Below are 22,673 nucleotides of genomic sequence, written 5' to 3'. Positions count from 1 at the left end.
AGACAAGTGATGTACTTCTAAAGCCTGGATTCCATTGTCTTGGCGCCAACCACAAGGTTGGTTATATTTCTTACCCATTTGTCTATTATTGTTTATTTTGAAAGATTCAAAAACATTGTTAATTGTTAGAACTGAGCGCTTATACTTCTTGACATGCAACTGACAATCATTTTCATTAAATTGACATTATCGAAACTCAGAAGCTTAGAATTGTCAGTTTCATGTACAGAACGATGCTGAAACTCTTTTTCATGTGCTTCTAACAGGTAGACTGTACATCATTTCACACAGCATTGTTAATAATATATGCTTCTGTAGTGCAGTGAATTTTGAGGTTGGCATCTTTAAATGTAGCCACAATTACCCAATTTATTTCACACATAAACTATTTCAACACCATTCAAATTGACATACAGCCAAACACATCTCTTTCAGTACATGCTGAAATGGGATGGACTATTTACATCAAACTTTTCAGTGTTGCCATGACATGTGGAAGAGTCAGTTTGTTTATGAAGGAGTGATGATTTCCTATTTGGCTATCTTCAGTCATGATGTAGTTGCCTTGATAACTCATGCCCAGATAACTCGTGATCCTGCTTATAACACGGTGTCTGGCGTGGCTCCCGATTTTTCCAAAGAAAGTATATTTTAAATATCTTTAAAATATGCTGGACGTGAAAAAATTACGATAACAGTTGGTAAATTAAACCTTAATACATCACTCGTTTTATCATCGAAAATGGTGATTAATGCCCGTAAAGATAGAATCCATATTGTTAAATTTGCAAGTTCTAAATAAGATATCATATATTATGTAAGTTTTTTATGATAAATAGTTGTCAGTACACTGTAAATAAAGTCTGGTGAAACAGCAATCAATGAAAACTTCTAGCAAATGCTAACAGGTGACAACAGAGATTGAAATAAACACCAGTTAAATATCTTGCTATGTGAAAGTCACATTCTAATCCTTTAATTCCGTTTCAGTGCAAACATTATAATCGCAACATATTCTGTTCTATGAAAACATGAAAAGAGTCAATCGACCGTCACATTGAAACCTGTGAGTACTTCTGTGAGAACCTAATTAGATGCCGGCTTTTTTTTTGTTCAACAATTTAGGGAAGTGTTTGTTGCATTAAAAAATCAGTTAAAAGAGACCTGTGTTGTTTTATCACTTTAAATGTCTTTTGTATCAAATCAAGTATGGGAGGTACAAAGAAAAAATTCAGAGGCATGAAAATCTGAGCATAAGTTATCGTGGTCACTACCTTTATCAAAATTCATTTTATTTGACCGTCAAAAATGGTTTCGCATTTTTATACGGTGGCTGGAGACACAAAATATTGACTATGTAAAGATCATACAGTTAAGAAATCTGCGGATTTTGCTTGGCAGCAGGAGTAACACAAAAAAATTAACTGATTTTTTTTTCAAAATGTGAAGTCACCACCATGTCAGCTAATTCTGTGCATCAGGTAATTCTGCACAGCGATACGTCATTTCTGTAAACATTGAATCACGTGTTATTTTTGTTTAAAAAATCCATTTTGTATCAAGAAAGAACGATCATACTTTAATTAAGGAAAGTGATATTCATAAAGAGTACAAAACTATTCCGCATTTCGACTCGAAATTCATATGAAAATGTGATTTCTAAATGTCAACCTGAAGACCCACTCCATGACCTTCTTGAACCGGTAACCCAGAAAATCCGTTTTACAATATATCGTTTAGAATCATACAGATAAATACATTATATACAAGAGGGAAATGTATACCTTAAAACAATACTGCATTTTAATCCAAGTTTCCAATTTTGCAAAAAGTTGTCCCACATGTACAAAATCGTCTGCTACCCAACATGTCAACTTTCCACTAGAACGTAAATTCTCAAGAAATTCACCAGCGTATAGTCCGTTTCTAAATTCTGTAGTAATTTTTTCACCATCATTAAGATGTTGTAAACACATTACAGCCTATTCATTGTTGTTTCTCTTCCACGTAATAGCTTATTTTTTATAAAACGTTGAACTTTACTAACTTTTTTTACAAGATCGGTTTAGTTTGCTTAATATCTCTTGTCATTTATTGGCATTTTTACCATGAATTTTGTAAAACTAGCTATAAACTTGACCTAATTACTTGACTGAACTGCTGACAGAAACAGTCCACAGTAATGTATTTCATTTCTGTAGCCTGATGGATAAACATTACATTTTTTCAAAGCTGTGCGCAGAATAGGACAACATATCGTGAGTCAGGAAAATACGGGGTGGGTGGGTATTAATATTATTTTGAACAGAATATTCTGGTGACAATTACCCCTTTTCAAATAGTAAGCATTGCCGTATTTTATTTTCATCAATCGGTCGAATTCGGTATGCGTTTTGCTTCACTATTGGAGCCAGAAACCTTAAGTGCGCAGAAATATTCAACAGCATTGTATATTTGTCAAGTGTGTCACAAACGGCAAGTATTATCATGTTCAGATTTACGTTGTTTTAAATTTGTAGACCCATTAAATTCATGTTGGTAATGATTAACCCTTGTGATATTTTTTTTTCATTTTACTTCTACCACAATCAAATCTATCTATCTATCTAACTATCTGACTGTCTGTCTGTCTGTCTGTCTATCTATCTATCTAACTATCGTTTGTTTGATCATTCGATCGACATTGTTTCTCGAAAAGAGTGTCGATCTTTTGTATTAACCCCCCCCCATCTAATTTGGATCAAACAATGAAACTAGAATGTATTCAATTCAACACACAAATTAGTGACGTAGTACACAATGTGTGAAGTGGTACACTTGTTAAGTGAATGGAAACCTTGTGGAATAATATTTTTGATGACCTCCTCAATATACTGTAATTTATTCTGAAATTAATGTTGCTCAGTTAGGAAAAAATGAACAGAGTACACTGTTATGAAGAGATATTTATTCACAGCTAATCTCAGCACGATTATCAGTTGAGTATTCAGCACTACAACCTGCCCCCCCCCATTTCCTTTATGTCGATCCCTTTATTGGTTTTGGCTTTTTTCAATAGGTCCCTCGATAACTTGCGCCTCACTTATAGTGATTTAATATTGAATTTATGAAACGAGTTGAATAAATTTAATATTAATCATTACCCATTTGAGAATTTTTTTATCACATAGTTTTTATTTCAGTGGAAATTATTTAGATGGAAAGAAGAATAAATAATTTTGTTCATTCTGACAGACGTTGCACCTTTCAGTTAATGTGCGAAAAATATAGTCCCAAACAATGTTGAACTAGTATTAATGTTTAAAAGTATAAAATTTTCTTTCCATCTATAATTTCAAAGAATAAGTGTCCTTCCTAATTAACAGAACATTTTGCACAGACGTTTAACACAGAACGTCCAATGCGCATGATGTGGCATTGTTGGATGCAGTACCCCATTAGACTGCAGTAGACAATCCATGTTTACACAACCTAACATGTCACTTTCACAACTAAACATAACATTGTTGCATTATTCATGTGAAAGAAGGTTTACTGGATGCAGAAATTACCATATTTACTGTAATGTATTTGTGACTGGATATTTGCAGTATTTGACTTGGAACAGCAGACTACAGAATACGTAAACAAATTTCATTTTGAGTCAGAATTGCATCACATAACTTAGCACATAAATATGCAGTGGTTGGATAAACTTCTGTCAGTTTGGAGACTGGTTTATGTCCATATTCTTCTGTGAACAGAGGTGAGTTTATTTACTTCTGTAAGTTAACATTTAAACCACGCTTGTATATATGGTGAATTCCATGCTACAGATATACCACCTCCCTCAACCCTCATCCCACACAAGCAGTACCCTTTCGTTTTGCTTGTTGTTGTTATTGTTTTTCTCATGTGGTTTTTGCTGTTTTTCATGTTATGATATGTTGTAAATGACATAACAAACCCCTTTGTGGATAAATTAGTCTTATTAAAACAGACAAGACCATTTTTCCCCACTTCCCTTTTACGAGTCAATTAGAAAAATGGCAGCCAACAGTGTTCATTGAAAATAAAAAAATTCCAGAAGGTGGGGTTAAAAAGTTTTCCCACAGTTGCAGCCAATCAGTAAAGAGAATACTGTGCAATATTTGTATGGGCTTTTTTGGATCAATCAGAATCACATAAAATGATATGTTCAGATGTTATATCAAAAATATAAAACTGCACACACTTTAGGCAAAGTCTACCGACTGTATGATAATTGTTGTTATCGTCATCAGCAAACTTAGTACTTTAAAGGTCTTGCAGCATTAATCATAGTGCTGTTTTCAGATGAGACTAGTAGAATCCATCAAATAAAGTAATATGGGATAGGGAAACCCCACTGAAGGGTAAAAATTTGTGGTCATGCACAGTAATGGATTTTCCCTATCCCATATTTGTCTTTTATTCCTGTATCAAATAATGTGATGGCATTTTGATATAATAAGTAAACTGTCAATTTCATCATCACACATGGCTTTTATCAATTTCATCATCAGATTGATCCCACATGGCTTTTATCAATTTCATCATCGGGTTGATCCCACATGGCTTTTACCAATTTCATCATCAGGTTGATCCCACATGGCTATTGCCAATTTCAACATCAGGTAGATCCCACATAGCTTTTATCAATTTCATCATCAGATTGATCCCACATGGCTTTTACCAATTTCATCATCAGGTAGATCCCACATGGCTTTTACTAAATTCTATATCAGGTAGATCCCACATGGCTTTTACTAAGTTCTGCATCAGGTAGATCCCACATGGCTTTTGCACACAGAGAAAATAAAATATGTATACAAATACATAGGAATGAGAAAAATTATGCTGTATAGAAGTCAGGTTTGACTATGATTCTTTCGACTGTATGATTCTTTCGACTATAATTCTTTTAAAGTATAGCTTTTGATGTTTCACTTTCAATATTTTATCTTAAAGATCAAGGTCACTGATCAATTTCTTTCCCATTTCTGCTCTTTACTCAAACTTCCTTTAAAATAGATATGTTACTTGCACCTAGTAACTCGAAAGCTCAATCACAAGGGTGGCCTAGTGGTTAGAGCATCTGCCTTGGATGCGGGAGGTTAAGGGTTCAAACTTGGGCAGAGTCATACCAAGACTTATAAAAATGGCACTAACAGCTGCCTTGCTTGGCACTCGGCATGCTACATGTCTGCAGCATAATGCTTCAGTGCTTGACATCACTATAAACTGCCACTTTGCAGACATCATAGCGATATGACTGAAAAATTGTTAAAGATATGTTAAAAAATCCAAATCACACATGCACACAAGGGTTATGGCCACATTTCATCATGGTATAATTTTGCTGTGACCTCACCACAATAGCTGGGGCACAAAATTTCACAGAATGTGCATGTTTTCCAGTGTTAGGCTTAATTACGGAAAAGAATGAAGAAAGATGAATAATTGTTCATAATTGGTCATGGGGCTTTTTCATAAAAATCCCTTAAATTCAGCGACAATATCAACATTTTTCTGACTCCAGGAACTTTGCTCTAAATAATGTTTCTTGGACATGTGACAAACTGCATCACATCTCCAAGACATTAATTTACAGCAGACAGACCATACATGTAAAGCAAGATTTGCTTGTTATTAGGTTGTTGTTGTTGTTATAGGGTTTAACACCATTCTTCAGCACAAGATAGGCTATACATGGCGGCCAGTATTAATGGTGGAGGAAGAACCCGGGAAAATCCCAGAAAGAACCACCGACCCACGAGAAGCTACCTGCAAGTTTTCTCACATATCCACATTGGCCGAGCCCGAGACTCGAACCCATGCAGACAGAAGTGAGATGGTAGTGGTCTGTGACGAGAGTGCTTTAGACCACTCGGCCACTTGGGGCCCCTATTAGGTTTTTAATATTTCATGTAGTATTACTGTTTACAGCTGCAGTGTTTGCTATGCCTTACTTTCAGTATGATATATTGTATCATTGTTTTCTGTAAATCCTAATAAATCAGTTGACACAGGGTTCTAAACATGTCAGGGTACACACTTTGGACATAAAAAAGTATTGTATCACTGTATCAGCAAATTAGGAAATTAAAAAATATTTGAAACAGACATGGATGAAAAAGGGACTAATGTTTCAATGACATTGTAATTTTCAGGGAATCTCAGAAAAGGATATCAGATATATTTGTGAAGAAAGGACCCTTCCTAAAGCTGTATTCCTCCTATATCCGTGATTTTGAGAACATGACAACCATGTTGGATGATGCCATCAAAAGATATCCTCATTTCCAGGATGTGGTCAGAGAATTTGAGGTATTTATTGGTTTTAGAAGCTGTATATTGAAGTGTGATGGTTCTGGTTAGCATGCCAGATTTGCAAACAGAAGATTGCAGGTTAGAATCCTGCCATCAAATCAACCCAGGATGACAGATTTGTACAGTACACTCTTACAATACAAACACTCTTGCTGTATACAAAAACATACTTGCATGCTCTATATACAGAACACTTGTACAAGCTATATATATATATATATATATATATATATATATATATATATATATATATATATATATATATATATATATATGTATATTAGACCCTTTATCAACACAGCTGTTTGGATCATACTTAGAGTACCACGATCAGAGCACACCTCACCGCTGCTCTGTACCTTACACTGGCTATCCATTCGATCCAGAATCAAACACAAAATTTGTTCTCTGTGCTTCGTTTCATTGACGGACTCTAGTCCAACATACCTATCCGACCTCACCCATATGTACACAGCAGCAAGATACTTACGCTCCTCTTCTGACAATCGTATACACATTATTCCCACTATGAAAACAAAGTCATATGGACAGTGTTCTTTTGCATACCAGGGCCCAGCAACATGGAATGAATTGCCCACTAAACTTAGATACAAATGCACAGTGATACCATTCAAGAGTGCTCTTAAAATTCGCTTATTTCGACTGCAAGAACAAACTCAAAGACCTAATAATGTTTCCTACCTTAAAGATTTCAGCATGATTTTTATGTTTTCTGATTTCATTTTGTTTGTTTTTGTAATCATATCATTATATTTGTTTTTGTTATAGGTGTTGTCTAATGTTGTAAAGCGCTTAGAGCTTCTAAAGATTAGGCGCTATACAAAGTCCTCATTATTATTATTATTATTATCACCTGCACTTGGTGAAATTGTAATGTGGATGCATCTTAAAGTGAATGATTCGACAGTCACCATGGCAAAGTAGGTTACTATGATCCAATTCTCATGATTGAATAACTTGTTATTTTCAACTATCTGTTCTTTATACATTAAATATTTTAAACTATATTTTACCTGCATTCCTGAAAAGTGGTATGTGAATGCATTTCAGAAGGAAAAACTCTGCATTTTCACAAGTAGGTCACTTTGTCCTAATTTTCATATTAAGTGACTTCTGTTCCTTGAGCTAACTATTCATTACACCTGAGTATCTTAGTTACGTTTTCACATACACAAATGTAATTCAGTCATGCCAGAAATAGGTTCTTGTGATCCAGTTTCCACATGATAACATTTATATTTTTAATAAATTATTTGTTACAATGTTTTGTACCAATAAACTTATCACATCTTAAAACAAATTTGTATGTTATTGCATCATAATGAGTAGCATAATGCATAATATTTCCTTCTTCCACAGGGTCCCAAATTTTATCTAACAATTAGGGAGCAGAATGAGTTCCTTCCCTTGAAGGGTCCAAAGTGTTAGCTCAGACTATCAACTGAGGGGCATTTGGTCTGAATTTTGTCCAGATTAAGCTGGGCCAGCTGTTGTGGCATATCTCAATGCAACATTTGCTTTTCTTCAGCATCCCTCCTCATCAGACTTTATTGTTTAGCTACTTTTCTTGGCATGAGGATTTTGTGTTTATGAGTGAACGTCTTATTGTTTACGGATTTAGATCACTTTCTTTTCAAACTTTTTTGTTTGAAATCTACATTTAGTTAAACTACAAACTGTCTTAAATATTCCTAGTATGGTGAATACTGTGTGTACTTGCTTGTAAGTCTAGTCCAAAGGTTTCCAAACCACGGCCCACGGGCAACTTGTGGCCCGTCAGCTCTCAGAAAGTGGCCCGCGGGGCCTCTATATTTACTATAATGTATTTTAATAATTTCAAAAATTTATTGACATTCAAGTAAATAAATAATAACTAGACGAAAGTTGCAATAATGTGCGATCTACAGTATTCTAGAGTCTAGAATGTTATTTCTAAGAAGTCTGTCATTTTGGTTGAGCACTCGGAGCTCTGTCGGCGTTCGATAATTCACTCTGCGCATGGTTGTTGTGCTCGGATATAATTATCGAATGCGCCCATTGAGTTAGCAAATGAAACGTTTGGAAATACCCTTTTCCCAGCCTTGTCGACCAATCAGAGTGCGCAAGATGCCAAGATGCCATCTGTTACAGCTGTTTAGTAGTCTGCAGTTTCGTGTTGAAATTAGATTTTTCAAATAAAAATTTACCGTTAAAGCTGATAAGCATGAACGTGGATAATGTAGAATCAAACAATGCTAATAAGTGAAAACGTGAGGACTTTGCTTGTCGTGAATTCAACGCAGATTGGATGGAGAAATTTATGTTTGTGCCTAGTTGTAGTGGTTAACCGGTTTACTTAATCTGCGGATTTGATTTAAAACCGAAAATGACTGTAGTACAGGACTGACACTGACTGCTTTTAAAGTTTTAGACTTTGGTTGCTGAAAGTTAATATATTTAAGAATGATATTACACGACTTTTATAATTTTATAAACATTGATAAGCATTTGTAATTTTATAACGTTGTGGCCCACTTAGTTACCGAAAATAGTAGATATGACCCTCTACTTGAAAAGCTTGGGAACCACTGGTCTAGTCCAATTGCAAGCAACATAGACCCAGATCTACCATCACATAATGCACCAGCAGATCAGGATCTATGTTCAACTTGTTGTTCTATTCATACTCCTGACAAACTGCATAGACTGAGATATGTTGGCAGATGATGTGATGGCAGATTTGGGTCTGTGCAGTTTGCATTTGGACATATATAGGAAAGTATATACAGTAGTTAATTTAGGTGTAAACGTGTGTAATTGATCGTTTAGTGTCAGCGTGTGTAATTGATCATTTAGATTAAAAGGTTAAAGGTGTAAATAATTCATTGTAATTTCAGATGAGTCCAAGGTGTGCAAGCTTAAAAATAAAACATTACATGTTGAAGCCAATACAAAGGATTCCACAATACAGACTTCTACTACAAGGTAATTATAGCAATGGTACAGACTTCTACTACAAAGTAATTATAGCAATGGTACAGACTTCTACTACAAGGTAATTATAGCAATGGTACTGACTTCTACTACAAAGTAATTATAGCAATGGTACAGACTTCTACTACAAGGTAATTATAGCAATGGTACAGACTTCTACTACAAAGTAATTATAGCAATGGTACAGACTTCTACTACAAGGTAATTATAGCAATGGTACTGACTTCTACTACAAGGTAATTATAGCAAAAGTGCAGACTTCAGCTACAAGGAAATTATAGCAATGGTACCAACTTATACTACAAGGTAATTATAGCAATAGTACCAACTTCTACTACAAGGTAATTATAGTATATCAAAGATAGTAATGGTACGGACTTCTTCTATGAGGTAATTATAGTAATGGTACAGACTTCTACTATAAGGTAATTATGGCAATGGTACAGACTTCTATTACAAGGTAATTATATCAATGATAGTAATGGTACAGACTTCTACTACAAGATGATTATAATGGTACCGACTTCTACTTCAAGGTATTTATCCCAATGGTAGTGATTTCTACTACACAATAATTATAGCAGTGGGAAGAAATAATTAAAATCTTTAATTAATCATACTGCAGTAGCCATTGTCGTAATCCACAGCTTATATGTAATAAAAGTAAACCCTCTCAATACAGTCCATTTACTTGACTTGCAAAGCCGTGGTCTGAATTTGGATGTTGGTCTGATTTCACAGGATATAATGTTAAGTGTTTTAAGGTAGATTTATAATAGGGTTCCATACTACCAGGAAAATGGTGAAAAGTTGGGAATAAGAATAAATTTCTTTGTGATTGGGAAAGGCCCTGTAGTTTTGCAAAACATTTTAAGAATCGGGGAAAAGTTGGGAATTGTCAGAAGCCATTTCTTTTATCAGTTGCAAACAAAATACATTAAAAATGTGTAATTTATTTGATTGTGAAGTCAGGTTTTGATAGTAAAGTTGGAATGGAAGGTCAGGACCCTGTGAAAAACATGATATCAAACAGTTTTTAACAAACTTGAAATGTTAAAAAATTTAAACTCAGAATATTTTTTTGATGTGCAGACTAACATGTTTACAATTTTTTTTATAGATTATATGAAGCACTTACCTCCTGACTTTCCTGACCTGAAAGACACACAGAGTAAGTACATGTATGTATACCATATATACTCACATATAAGTTGGGTCTGACTGCAGATTGCAGTAACCCTCATCTTCCCTCACGTGGTTGGACAGAACATCTGGGTCTGTGCAGCTTGTTAGAAGTAATCAGTATAACAAACAACATTAATTATGATCTCCCAGCACATTAGATTAGGATCTGTATTGTTTGCAGTTGGACCTGTCTTTATAAGTGAGTATATATGGTACCTGTATGTCCAATATGTATGCATTGGACCTGTCTTTATAAGTGAGTATATATGGTACCTGTATGTCCAATATGTTTGCATTGGACCTGTCTTTATAAGTGAGTATATATGGTACCTGTATGTCCAATATGTTTGCATTGGACCTGTCTTTATAAGTGAGTATATATGGTACCTGTATGTCCAATATGTATGCATTGGACCTGTCTTTATAAGTGAGTATATATGGTACCTGTATGTCCAATATGTTTGCATTGGACCTGTCTTTATAAGTGAGTATATATGGTACCTGTATGTCCAATATGTATGCATTGGACCTGTCTTTATAAGTGAGTATATATGGTACCTGTATGTCCAATATGTTTGCATTGGACCTGTCTTTATAAGTGAGTATATATGGTACCTGTATGTCCAATATGTTTGCATTGGACCTGTCTTTATAAGTGAGTATATATGGTACCTGTATGTCCAATATGTATGCATTGGACCTGTCTTTATAAGTGAGTATATATGGTACCTGTATGTCCAATATGTTTGCATTGGACCTGTCTTTATAAGTGAGTATATATGGTACCTGTATGTCCAATATGTTTGCATTGGACCTGTCTTTATAAGTGAGTATATATGGTACCTGTATGTCCAATATGTATGCATTGGACCTGTCTTTATAAGTGAGTATATATGGTACCTGTATGTCCAGTATGTATGCATTGGAGTCAGAGATAATAGCATTATAGCAAGTATTCAGGTGGGTTTTTTTTCTGTCACTGATGTACAGTGTCATCATAATACTGGCCCTGCCTAAATTTCACTGATCCTGGTCAAGTCTCAGCCATCAAAGAATGAAGGCAACTACATACTTCATATTTCTTTTGTCTAATCCATGCAGAAAGTGCAAAAAAGGGTGCACTTTTCTGGGTCATATTTCAGTCATTTTTATTTATTAGCCCATTTCTGATTCTTTCTCACTTGTGTCTCTTGATCATTATATATATATTTTTTGGCATTTAGTTTTGGATATTTTGGTGATGGTTGTGCACCTTTCAAGAAGTTACACATCTTTCCAATTGTCACCTCACAGTGCAATTAATGTTTATCAACAATGATCTAAAAATAAAACTTTTTAATTCTGTACAATGCGGTATTATTCGTTGAGTTGGCCAACATGACCTTTTCTGACTGGCTACGTGTTAGGATTAGACTGATGCTCTAAGTAACTTTATATTGTCATTATCAATATTAGTGCATTGAACCAGGGTGCCAGTCTAGTTCACTGTGCATGCTGACTATTTTGACAATGAGCACCCTTATTTACTTGAAGAGTGGAAGAGCACATGGACGTTTCTTCCATGGACTTTTACTGTAGCTCATCTTGTGCATTGTCTTGGCAGGAACTCAGTTAACATGATATTAAGCAGGTTATAAAGGAAGACGTATACAATCCAGTGTATTATTAGATACATCTGACACTTATTAACTTATTATAAGTCATGACAGTGTATTAACTTATTACAATGCATGGCAGTGTATTGTTAACTTATTAATGGCAGTGTCTTGTTAGCTACATCAGACACTTTGTTTACTTGTTATAACACATGGCAGTGTATTGATGTTAGATACATCTTACACAAGACACCTTGTTTATACACATGGCAGTGTATTGATGTTATACATCTGACACAAGACACCTTGTTTATACACATGGCAGTATACTGATGTTAGATACATCTTACACAAGACACCTTGTTTACTTATTATAACACACAACAGTGTATTAGATGCATCTGACACAATGCACCTTGTTTGCTTATTATAACACATGGCAGTGTGTTATTAGATACATCTGACACAAGAAACCTTGTTTGCTTATAATACATGGCAATGTATTATTAGATACATCTTACACAAGACACCTTGTTTATACACATGGCAGTGTATTGATGTTATACATCTGACACAAGACACCTTGTTTATACACATGGCAGTGTATTGATGTTAGATACATCTTACACAAGACACCTTGTTTACTTATTATAACACACAACAGTGTATTAGATGCATCTGACACAATGCACCTTGTTTGCTTATTATAACACATGGCAGTTTATTATTAGATGCATCTGACACAAGACAACTTACTTGCTTATAATACATGGCAATGTATTATTAGATACATCTTACACAAGACACCTTGTTTACTTATTAGATATAATACATAACTGTATATTATTAGATGCATCTGACACAAGACACCATGTTTACTTATTATAACACATGTTAGTGTATTATTAGATGATTCTGATACAAGACACCTTGTTTGCTTGTACTTGTTTGCTTATAACATGGCAGTGTATTATTAGATACATCAGACACAAGGCACCTTGTAAACTTATTATAACACATGACAGAGATTTGTAGTGATCCAACATATTTGTGAGGGATGGGGTTTTAGTAATTCATCATCTTGTTTACTGATAGATTATGGATAAGCATTAAGTTTGATCTCTGTTGTAAAGAAATTACTGTGTTATATATAAGTCGAGTCCAGCTGCAAACAACATAGCTGTAGGGATTGTTACATCATTCAGATTAAACAAAATTTAAAGGTTTATTATGGGTCAGTCATAATGGAAACTTTTCACTGTGAATAAATTCATGTACATTTTTAAATTTCAGCTGCATTGAATATTGTGAGTGAGGTGGCAGAACATGCAAATGAAAGTATGCGTCATGGGGTATGTACTATACACAATATGCATATTGCATACAATATACATGCTATACACAATATGCATGCTATAAACAATATATATATTATGCACAATATGCATGCTATACACATATGTATGCTATACACAATATGCATACTACACAATGTGCATGCAATACACAATATGCATAATATACAAAGTGTGCATGTTATACACAGTATGCATATTACACACAATATGCATACTATACACAATATGCATGATATACACAATATGCATACTATACAAAGTGTGCATGTTATACACAATAAGCATGCTACACACAGTATGCATACTATACACAATATGCATGATGTACATAATCTGCATATTATACACAATATACATGCTACAGTATGCATTCTATAGACAATATGCATATTATACACAATATGCATGTTATACACAGTATGCATTCTGTACACTATGAATATGATACACAATTTGCATGCTGTACACAATATGTATTTATATACACAATATGCATGCTATACACAGTATGCATGCTGTACACAATATTTATTATATACACAATATGCATACTATACACAATATGCACACATATGCATGCTGTATGCAGTATGTATTATATACACAATATGCATGCTGTACACAATATGTATTATATACACAATATGCATGCTATACACATATGCATGCTACACACAATAGGCATACTACACACAATAGGCATATTACACACAATATACCAAGCTGGCCTCTTTCTAAACACAATATGTATTATATACACAGTATGCATGCTATACATACATGCATGCTGTACACAATATGTATTATATACACAATATGCATGCTATACACAGTATGCATGCTATACACAATATGTATTATATACACAATATGCATGCTATACACATATGCATGCTATACACAATATGCATGCTATACACATATGCATGCTATACACAATATGCATGCTACACACATTAGGCATACTACACACAAAATACCAAACTGGCCTCTTTCTAAATGTGGGGTTCCTCTGTCAAACTTTGGTTTAAACAAAAATACATCAAAATGTTCTTGTTTATTGTTTTTATTTTTGTTGTCATTACTGTTACTTTAATCAGCATTATTTTAAATAAATCATCAATCAGTATTCTTATAATAAGAGCAGTTTTTAAAAATTAATATAAACATTGAATATTTGAAGATTTAATTTTTTTCATGGATTAAAAGAAATTGTATAACCTCACAAAAATCTGTGTCACTTGAAGACCAATCTAATTTTTAAAGATTAAGTTTTGAATGAAGAAAAAAATATAAAAATTTACTTTTGTTTGGATGAACCTTAAGAGTTGTACATAACTGGCATGTATGTTTATTATTCTTTTCAAAGTTGTATACATAAAAGTTCATCACACTTGGTTTGTAGGTATGATATTGTTTGTAGGTATGATATTGTTTTGTAGGTATGATATTATTTGTAGGTATGATATTGTTTTGTAGGTATGATATTGTTTGTAGGTGTGATATTGTTTGTAGGTATGATATTGTTTTGTAGGTATGATATTGTTTGTAGGTATGATATTGTTTGTAGGTGTGATATTGTTTGTAGGTATGATATTGTTTTGTAGGTATGATATTGTTTGTAGGTATGATATTGTTTGTAGGTATGATATTGTTTTGTAGGTATGATATTGTTTGTAGGTATGATATTGTTTGTAGGTATGATATTGTTTTGTAGGTATGATATTGTTTGTAGGTACAATAGGTACGATATTGTTTTCTGTTGAACCATGGTTCTTTCATACAAAATATTTTCAAACTGATTACAGGATCATGTCCAGAAGCTGTTGGAGATACAGAGGTCACTGATTGGTCAATTTGAGGTCATCAAGCCTGGCAGGGTAGGTACACTTGTGAAATTTTGGGGTCTCTGGGGCAGCTGTATGATGTCATTAAAAGGATAAGATTTCTTGAGTTTAGTAGTGGAGGGTGGAGCTTATCTTCTTCCATTTGATGTAACAACTGAGAGTGAATGTACATAACTGTCCCAGAAGTCCCTAAGTGAGGCACCAGTACATCATTTTGACCACCCTGCAGATGCTGTAAGTCACTCTTCTCTGTATTCACCATATTAAAGCTGTATTAGTTGAGATTATCTTGGTATTTTCTTCAAACAGAATAAAATCTTATATAGGATAATGGTTATGTCCATTTAGTTCTGGTTATGATATGTGTCATGCAGACTAGTCTTAGATGGTGCAGAAGATATCCCCATAAGTTTTATCTCTACCTTTACAGATGCATAAAGAATTTTATACATATGCTTATTGTATATAATGTGGTATATTGAAGAATGATCATTTTTCTATCCCCTCTTGAACTTTATTGATATGATACATGTTGCATTTATGAAGTGGTGGTATTTAATTTCTTCATAAATTTTTTTGCTGGTTGCCATAGAAACTGCTGAGAAGAGATAACAGAAGACATCACAATTTTCCAACCTTTCCATGTGTTTCTAATTGATGGACTTTTCCATAAATTACTCATGAAAATTTAAAATGATATAAATATATTATCATTTTCAGGCCATGAAGCTGTGTAATAAGATTTAAATAAATAAATAATTTAATTTAAAAAAACTTTTTCCATGTAGTCACTGAATTTGAATACTGAATATCTCCAATTCAAGAGTCATTTAAAAAATGATTAAAGTTTCTTCACAAAAAAATTTAAAGGTGTCATTCAAAAGAAAGCAGATGAAAATAAAAAAGAAAATGCTCGTAATGCATACTGCATTTACAGTTGCCTTGCCAACCTAACTGATTATAATTATTGAACCTTGTTATTTATTCCAAGTTACATATAGTGTTATGCCAAGTTACATATAGTGTGTTATGCCAAGTTACATATAGTGTGTTTAGTTTGGCATTCAGTATGCTGCAGCTGCATTTATTTTCTATATTAATTGTTTAATTAAGATCAGATCATTGAAACTTGTTTTTAAAAAAATGCTTGAGATTAGTTTTATTTCTGGAGTCAATAATACTCGTGAGAGTTTTGAGAATGAAATATTTCATTCTTTTATTATATTCTGTTAAGAAACTAATTAGATATCTGCTGGTCTTTCTTATCATTACAGCCTCACTTCTGTCATAAAATAGCATGATTCAGGTTTGTTGAACAACAAATGATTTTAAAGAACATCAATTAGTTTCTTACAAATTCCTACTGGCGCCCCTTATATCCATTAGTTTCTTGCAAATTTCTTCTGTTGCCTCTATATCCATTAGTTTCTTGCAAATTTCTTCTGTTATCCCATATATCCATTAGTTTCTTGCAAATTTCTTCTGTTGCCCCTTATATCCATTAGTTTCTTGCAAATTTCTTCTGTTGCCCCTTATATCTATTAGTTTCTTGCAAATTCCTTCTGGTGTCCCTCATAACTATTAGTTTCTTTCAAATTCCTTCTGGTGCCCCTCATAACTATTTGTTTCTTTCAAATTCCTTCTGGTGCCCCTCATAACTATTAGTTTCTTACAAATTCCTTCTGGTGCCCCTCATGTCCATTAGTGTCTTACAGATTCCTTCTGGTGCCCCTCATGTCCATTAGTGTCTTACAAATTCCTTCTGGTGCCCCTCATGTCCATTAGTGTCTTACAAATTCCTTCTGGTGCCCCTCATGTCTATTAGTGGCTTACAAATTCCTTCTGGTGCCCCTCATGTTCATTAGTGTCTTACAAATTCCTTCTGCTGCCCCTCATGTTCATTAGTGTCTTACAAATTCCTTCTGCTGCCCCTCATGTTCATTAGTGTCTTACAAATTCCTTCTGGTGCTTCTTACAGAAATCTGGTTAAGTGTATGAGGGAAAATTTAAGAAAGTAAAAGAAAGAAAAGATTGTATAAACATTGTTGGAAAAGAAAAGGTGAATAACATAGTTGGAAGCAATCTGGATTTAATTGTTTCTCTATATTTTTTGCAACAGAATATTACTTGAATAAATATAAAGACCCAGTGAGCAATTGTCGTTCAGTTTTTGTTGTTGACATGTAGTGTTTCTCTGATTCTGAGGTGGATATGATGCAACAGCAACAAAATCCCAATGGTGTGTAGTAAAATGTAAAGTATTTTCATCATTGCAGTGCAGCCTTACTGGATGATGATATTTTGAAAATAAGTTTGTCCATAATAGATGCAGTGTATGTCTAAGACAGCAGTGCAGTTTGACTCCATGATGCTATTTTGAAAATAAGTTTGTCCATAATAGATGTACTGTCTGTCAAAGACAGCAGTGCAGTTTTACTAGATTTTGATTTTTTGAACATGTTTGTTTGTAGATGATAAACAATCTGTCAAAGATAACATTACAGCCATGCTCTGAGTTGCTTCATTCAACACAAGTTTGTCCATAATAGATGCACAGTCTGTCCAAAATAGCAATCCAGCCTTGCCAGTGCTAATATCTAATTTTTTATTTTGAAGTTGCTGAACTGGGGATATATTTTCAATTTTCAAATATAGCCCATGTTAAGCTATCATTTTTGTTATTGTTTGAAACAGAAACCTTAAATAAAGTAACTGTAAAACAATTTGATTTGTATATTGAATGACAAATTAACACAAACAGTCTCGAAATGTATAAAAAATGAATTGTTCATAAAAGTGTTTTAGAAAATTGCCACAAAATGTGTTCAAATTTTAAATGGATCTGTTTTGTGCCTTGGTCAACAAAGTACTGAAATTGTTATAACTCTTAGTGATTTTGTAAGAAATAAAAAATGTCATACAGTATTGTTTTGGAAATGTAATGTGGTTAATAGGTTTTGGGGTGATGTTTCCTACTGGATTTGAAATGTATTAAAAATAACACTCTCAGCACCAGGATGGTTTTATTTGGAGATACATGTGTAGAGTAGTTATATGAAAATCCTTTCTATTTTATTCTTCTTACCAAGTACTACATAAACACACAAGTACTACATAAACACACAAGTACTACAGTAACACACAAGTACTACATAAACACAGAAGTACTGCATATACACACAGGTGCTATATATACACACAAGTACTACATAAACACAAGTACTGCATATACATACAAGTACTACATATACACAGAAGTACTACAGTAACACACAAGTACTACATAAACACAGAAGTACTGCATATACACACAAGTACTACATATACACACAAGTACTACATAAACACAAGTACTACATATACACACAAGTACTACATAAACACAAGTACTGCATATACATACAAGTACTACATATACACAGAAGTACTACAGTAACACACAAGTACTATATATACATGTAAGTACTACAAACACACAAGTACTACATAAACACACAAGTACTACATGAACACAAGTACTGCATATTCATACAAGTACTACATATACACAGAAGTACTATAGTAACACACAAGTACTACATATACACAAGTACTACAAACACACAGGTATTACATAAACGCACAAGTACTACATAAACACACAAGATATAATGGTCTTAGAATTTTGTTAAAAGAAAGTTATATATAAGAAAAATATATTGCAGTAAGTTTCATGATAATTTGGGAACATTGAGAACCATTATTTTGTTACAAACGTGGTTGATTTTTTTGTATTATATTTTGTATAAGCAAATTTTCAGATGTGATATAACTTGCAACAACATTTTCAATATATGATTACCCTAAATGGAAATAATTACTTGCACTCTTCCCCATTTTTATTTGTTTTATATTGCAGAACTAGTTGTAATATTTTGGATGAATGTTGGTGATTTGTACATGTAATAATTTTCAGGGAGAAGACTTTTTAATGTTGTGTTAAATTAAAATCCAATCCCAGCTTGAACAATAAGCAACAAAATATATTTAAAAAAGAAAATAAATATATACAAGTAACCACCACATGTTTTCAGTTGAACCTTTAACATGTCAGAGGTGAGTTTGCAGAATTTTGAGGACCTAATTCAAGTCCATGTAAGGCTTATAGCAGTTAAAATATGCCTCTAAAATTAAAAAAAATACAATTATGTTAGTAAAATTAAAAAAAATAAATATGTTAAATTCCATTTAGAACCTCTTCTGTTCAGAAAATATGTCATGCTATGACTTGATTAACATCCGTCTGTCCCTGACATTACATTTATGCCTTGTATAATGTTGTGACACATTACATAACAGATACGTTTTATAAAATGTTATATCAGTTATAGCTTATGCAGAAAATATGTAAGTGTATGTTTGACTTTTATCTGCTCTGATGGCCTAGTGGTTAGAGCATCCGCCTCAGATGTGGGAGGTTGTGGGTTTGATCCCTGGCCAAGTCATGCCAAAGACTTATAAAAATGGTACTAACAGCTGCCTCTCTTGGTGCTTAGCATTAAGAGGTTAGTGTTTGAACTGGTCCGCCTGGTTTCAGGATAATATGACTGGGTGGGACATCATGCTACATGTGTGTGACATGATGCCCCAGTGCTAGACATCAATATAAACTGCCACACTTCAGACATCATAGCCATATGACTGAAAAATTGTTAAAGCTACGTTAAAAACTCAAATCACACACAAACATGTTTGACTTTTAGATCCTTTTTATTGGTACTACATAGCCATTATTGTGATGAGGTACTTTTGAAGGCTAATGCATACATATTAATATGTTTTAAATGTAACTTTCTTTAAGTTTTGAGTTCTTTCCATAGGATTTCCTAAAGGATGGAGAGTTGAAGAAGCTTTCAAGAAAAGAAATGCAGCCTAGGAAATTCTTTTTGGTAAATCAGTGCTAAATTTGTCTTCTTTATTTTTTATTTAAACAAAAACCAAAACAATAAGGAACCATATGATATTGCACAAATATATGTTTGTTTGTGTGTATATTCTGACTCATTTAGGTAAGATAAGGCTTTGGGATTATCAGAAATCAAGGTTTTGATGGAGCCTTCAGTTTTACATATGAACCTCTCTTGAAAGACCACCCTTTCTGCAAAAACTCAATGGTCTGTCAAGATGTGGTCTCTTATTACAGGTCATAACACTATGTATAATCAATAAATCTTTGCACGAAGAATGTGGTTTCTCAAGACAGGTGGCCTTTCATTGCAGTGGTCCAAAACATAATTAAGAAATTGGCTTTGATATTGATTTAGGAATGTGTAATTCAAATTTGTGTTGTCCAAAACATAATTAAAAAATTAGTTTTGGTATTGATTTATGAATGTGTAAGGGCTGTTTCAGTAAAATATACTTGGTGCCCAAGGAAGGCACTTCTAATGCTGGGTACTCACCCATAAATGCAATTCAGAACTTTGTATCATTTTCATATGAACTCCGAGTAACCAGAGTACCCTGGCATATATTTTTTAAAAAGTGCCTTCCCTGGGTACCATGTATGTTAAAATAGAACAGCCCATATTCAAATTTATTTTGTCCAAAATATTATTGAGAACAGCATGTACTTCATTATTGTTTCTTTGTTTGTTTCTTTTGTTGTTTTTTGGTGGGGAGGGATAGGTTGGTCTAGTTGTTTTTATGCTTTTTTTATACCACCCTTTAGTCTTAAAGAGTTATCTCCCTTAACCTGGTTACCACGGGTAGCAGATGAATTGTAGGATAGTAATCCAATTTGTTTATATTGATATGTGCTTATATATAATTTTGCTGTTAATCATAATTCTATTTAATCACTAAAATTGTCTTTGTTTGTAAATTACATATCTATATGCTTCCCTCATTTTACCCACCACACCATAAAGCACTCCAATGCCAAGTCCCAAAGGGTTGGGATTGACCCAAGGGATAATTGTAGCCACTTATCTTGCCTTTTCATGTCTAATAAATGGTTATAGGAGTGGGAATCTTTCAATTTTCCAAATAATGGATTAAGTCCTTAAGTGTGGGGATTGGTGGGGTGGGGGAAATATACTAACAGGTCAATATCTGTTGCATGTCTTTATTCAACTTTTCATGCACAGTAAGTGTATTGTATATGGTTAATGGGTCAGGAGGTAATAGTTTCCAGTGTATGATCCAGGGGCTTCGTACCAGTGGGGTAAGGATAGACCCATTGGCCAACATCAGTTGTCTTTTCCAACGCAGTAAGTGCATATTTGATTTTCAGGTAATTATTTCAACAGTTTCAAAGTTAAGACTCAATTACCAAACTGCTCCTGATGTATGTCGAATGTTTGTCATCAAATTTTCAGAACTTCTGCTACATACAAACAATAAAATATATCATTCCACATATTTAGGGATAAACATCATGGATAGTGTTTATTGTTTACCAAATACTAATTTATTTTCAGCTGTCAGTTGATTGAGATGTGACAGTTGGCTGACAACACAGCCAAGCATCTATTTATAAAAGCAGCTTTTGTTATATGATTTAAAGAATTCAAAATAAAGCAACACCTGATAGTTGCAAGAACCATTTGCTGTGGAATTATTTCTTATCATTGACAGTAACTTGATCTAGTTTGGTAAGATAATTAACATATCAATTTAAAAATGACAACCTTATTTGAAAAACAGCATTGCTTGGTGCATGATTGTATGCTATGCTTGTTGATCCGGCAATTCTCTTTTTTGTGGTTAGCTGTTTGCCCTGGAATAAACAAGCTATGAACAATGCATTGGAAACAAACATGTATTCACCAAGCCCACAAGGGGTTTATTAATTTGTGTGCTAGATTCATGTTGAGTACTGCAGAACTGTACAGCCCTACCTTCTGTTACCAGAGCAGACTAAAATTGTTTTCTAAAATTGAAGAATTAATGTCTGTAAAGAAGTGTATTAACAATTGAATAAGGGGTAATGTTTTGTCAGGGACCTTACATCTTGATTATGCAAGCATGGTTTCAATTTATTTATTAGATTGTGTTGTCCAGATTCAGAACAAATTATGTCAGGGAGTCACGTTCTTCATTGAAATAAAACTTTCTCTGTTGTCAAGCATGCATTTAGCAGATTGTGAAACAGAGGTATCAGTTTTGTGCTGCCAGCATCAAGATTTTATATTTAAAAAATTTAAATTTGAAGCATGGAGAATTTATTGTGGTCTAGTTTACAGGCCAGATATGGTCCTCCTTGAGACCTTTATTTGATACAGCTAGACCAACAATTTAGTTACATATCAAATTGGACCACTGTGACCTTTAAATGCTACATGTAGGTCAAGGTCACAGGCACACAAACCATTCCATTATAA

The 22,673-nt window shown here is 33.6% G+C and overlaps 1 protein-coding gene across 1 annotated transcript in view; it reads left to right on the top strand.

Moving 5' to 3' along the window:
- Window positions 1–22,673, top strand: part of LOC149799642 (uncharacterized) — a 143,960-nt gene that overhangs the window by 58,990 nt on the left and 62,297 nt on the right. The window contains exons 7-12 of the mRNA XM_089958983.1: window positions 6,171–6,327; window positions 9,228–9,315; window positions 10,445–10,495; window positions 13,398–13,456; window positions 15,271–15,342; window positions 20,169–20,237. Coding sequence (XP_089815109.1) covers window positions 6,171–6,327; window positions 9,228–9,315; window positions 10,445–10,495; window positions 13,398–13,456; window positions 15,271–15,342; window positions 20,169–20,237 — 496 coding nt within the window. The remainder of the gene's footprint in view (window positions 1–6,170; window positions 6,328–9,227; window positions 9,316–10,444; window positions 10,496–13,397; window positions 13,457–15,270; window positions 15,343–20,168; window positions 20,238–22,673) is intronic.

Source organism: Sinohyriopsis cumingii, chromosome 5 (assembly GCF_028554795.1).
Source record: "Sinohyriopsis cumingii isolate HCF-2022 chromosome 5, ASM2855479v2, whole genome shotgun sequence".
NCBI classification, from domain to species: domain Eukaryota; kingdom Metazoa; phylum Mollusca; class Bivalvia; order Unionida; family Unionidae; genus Sinohyriopsis; species Sinohyriopsis cumingii.
Note: the sequence above shows the minus strand (reverse complement) of the source record. Positions and strands in the feature narration are given on the sequence as shown.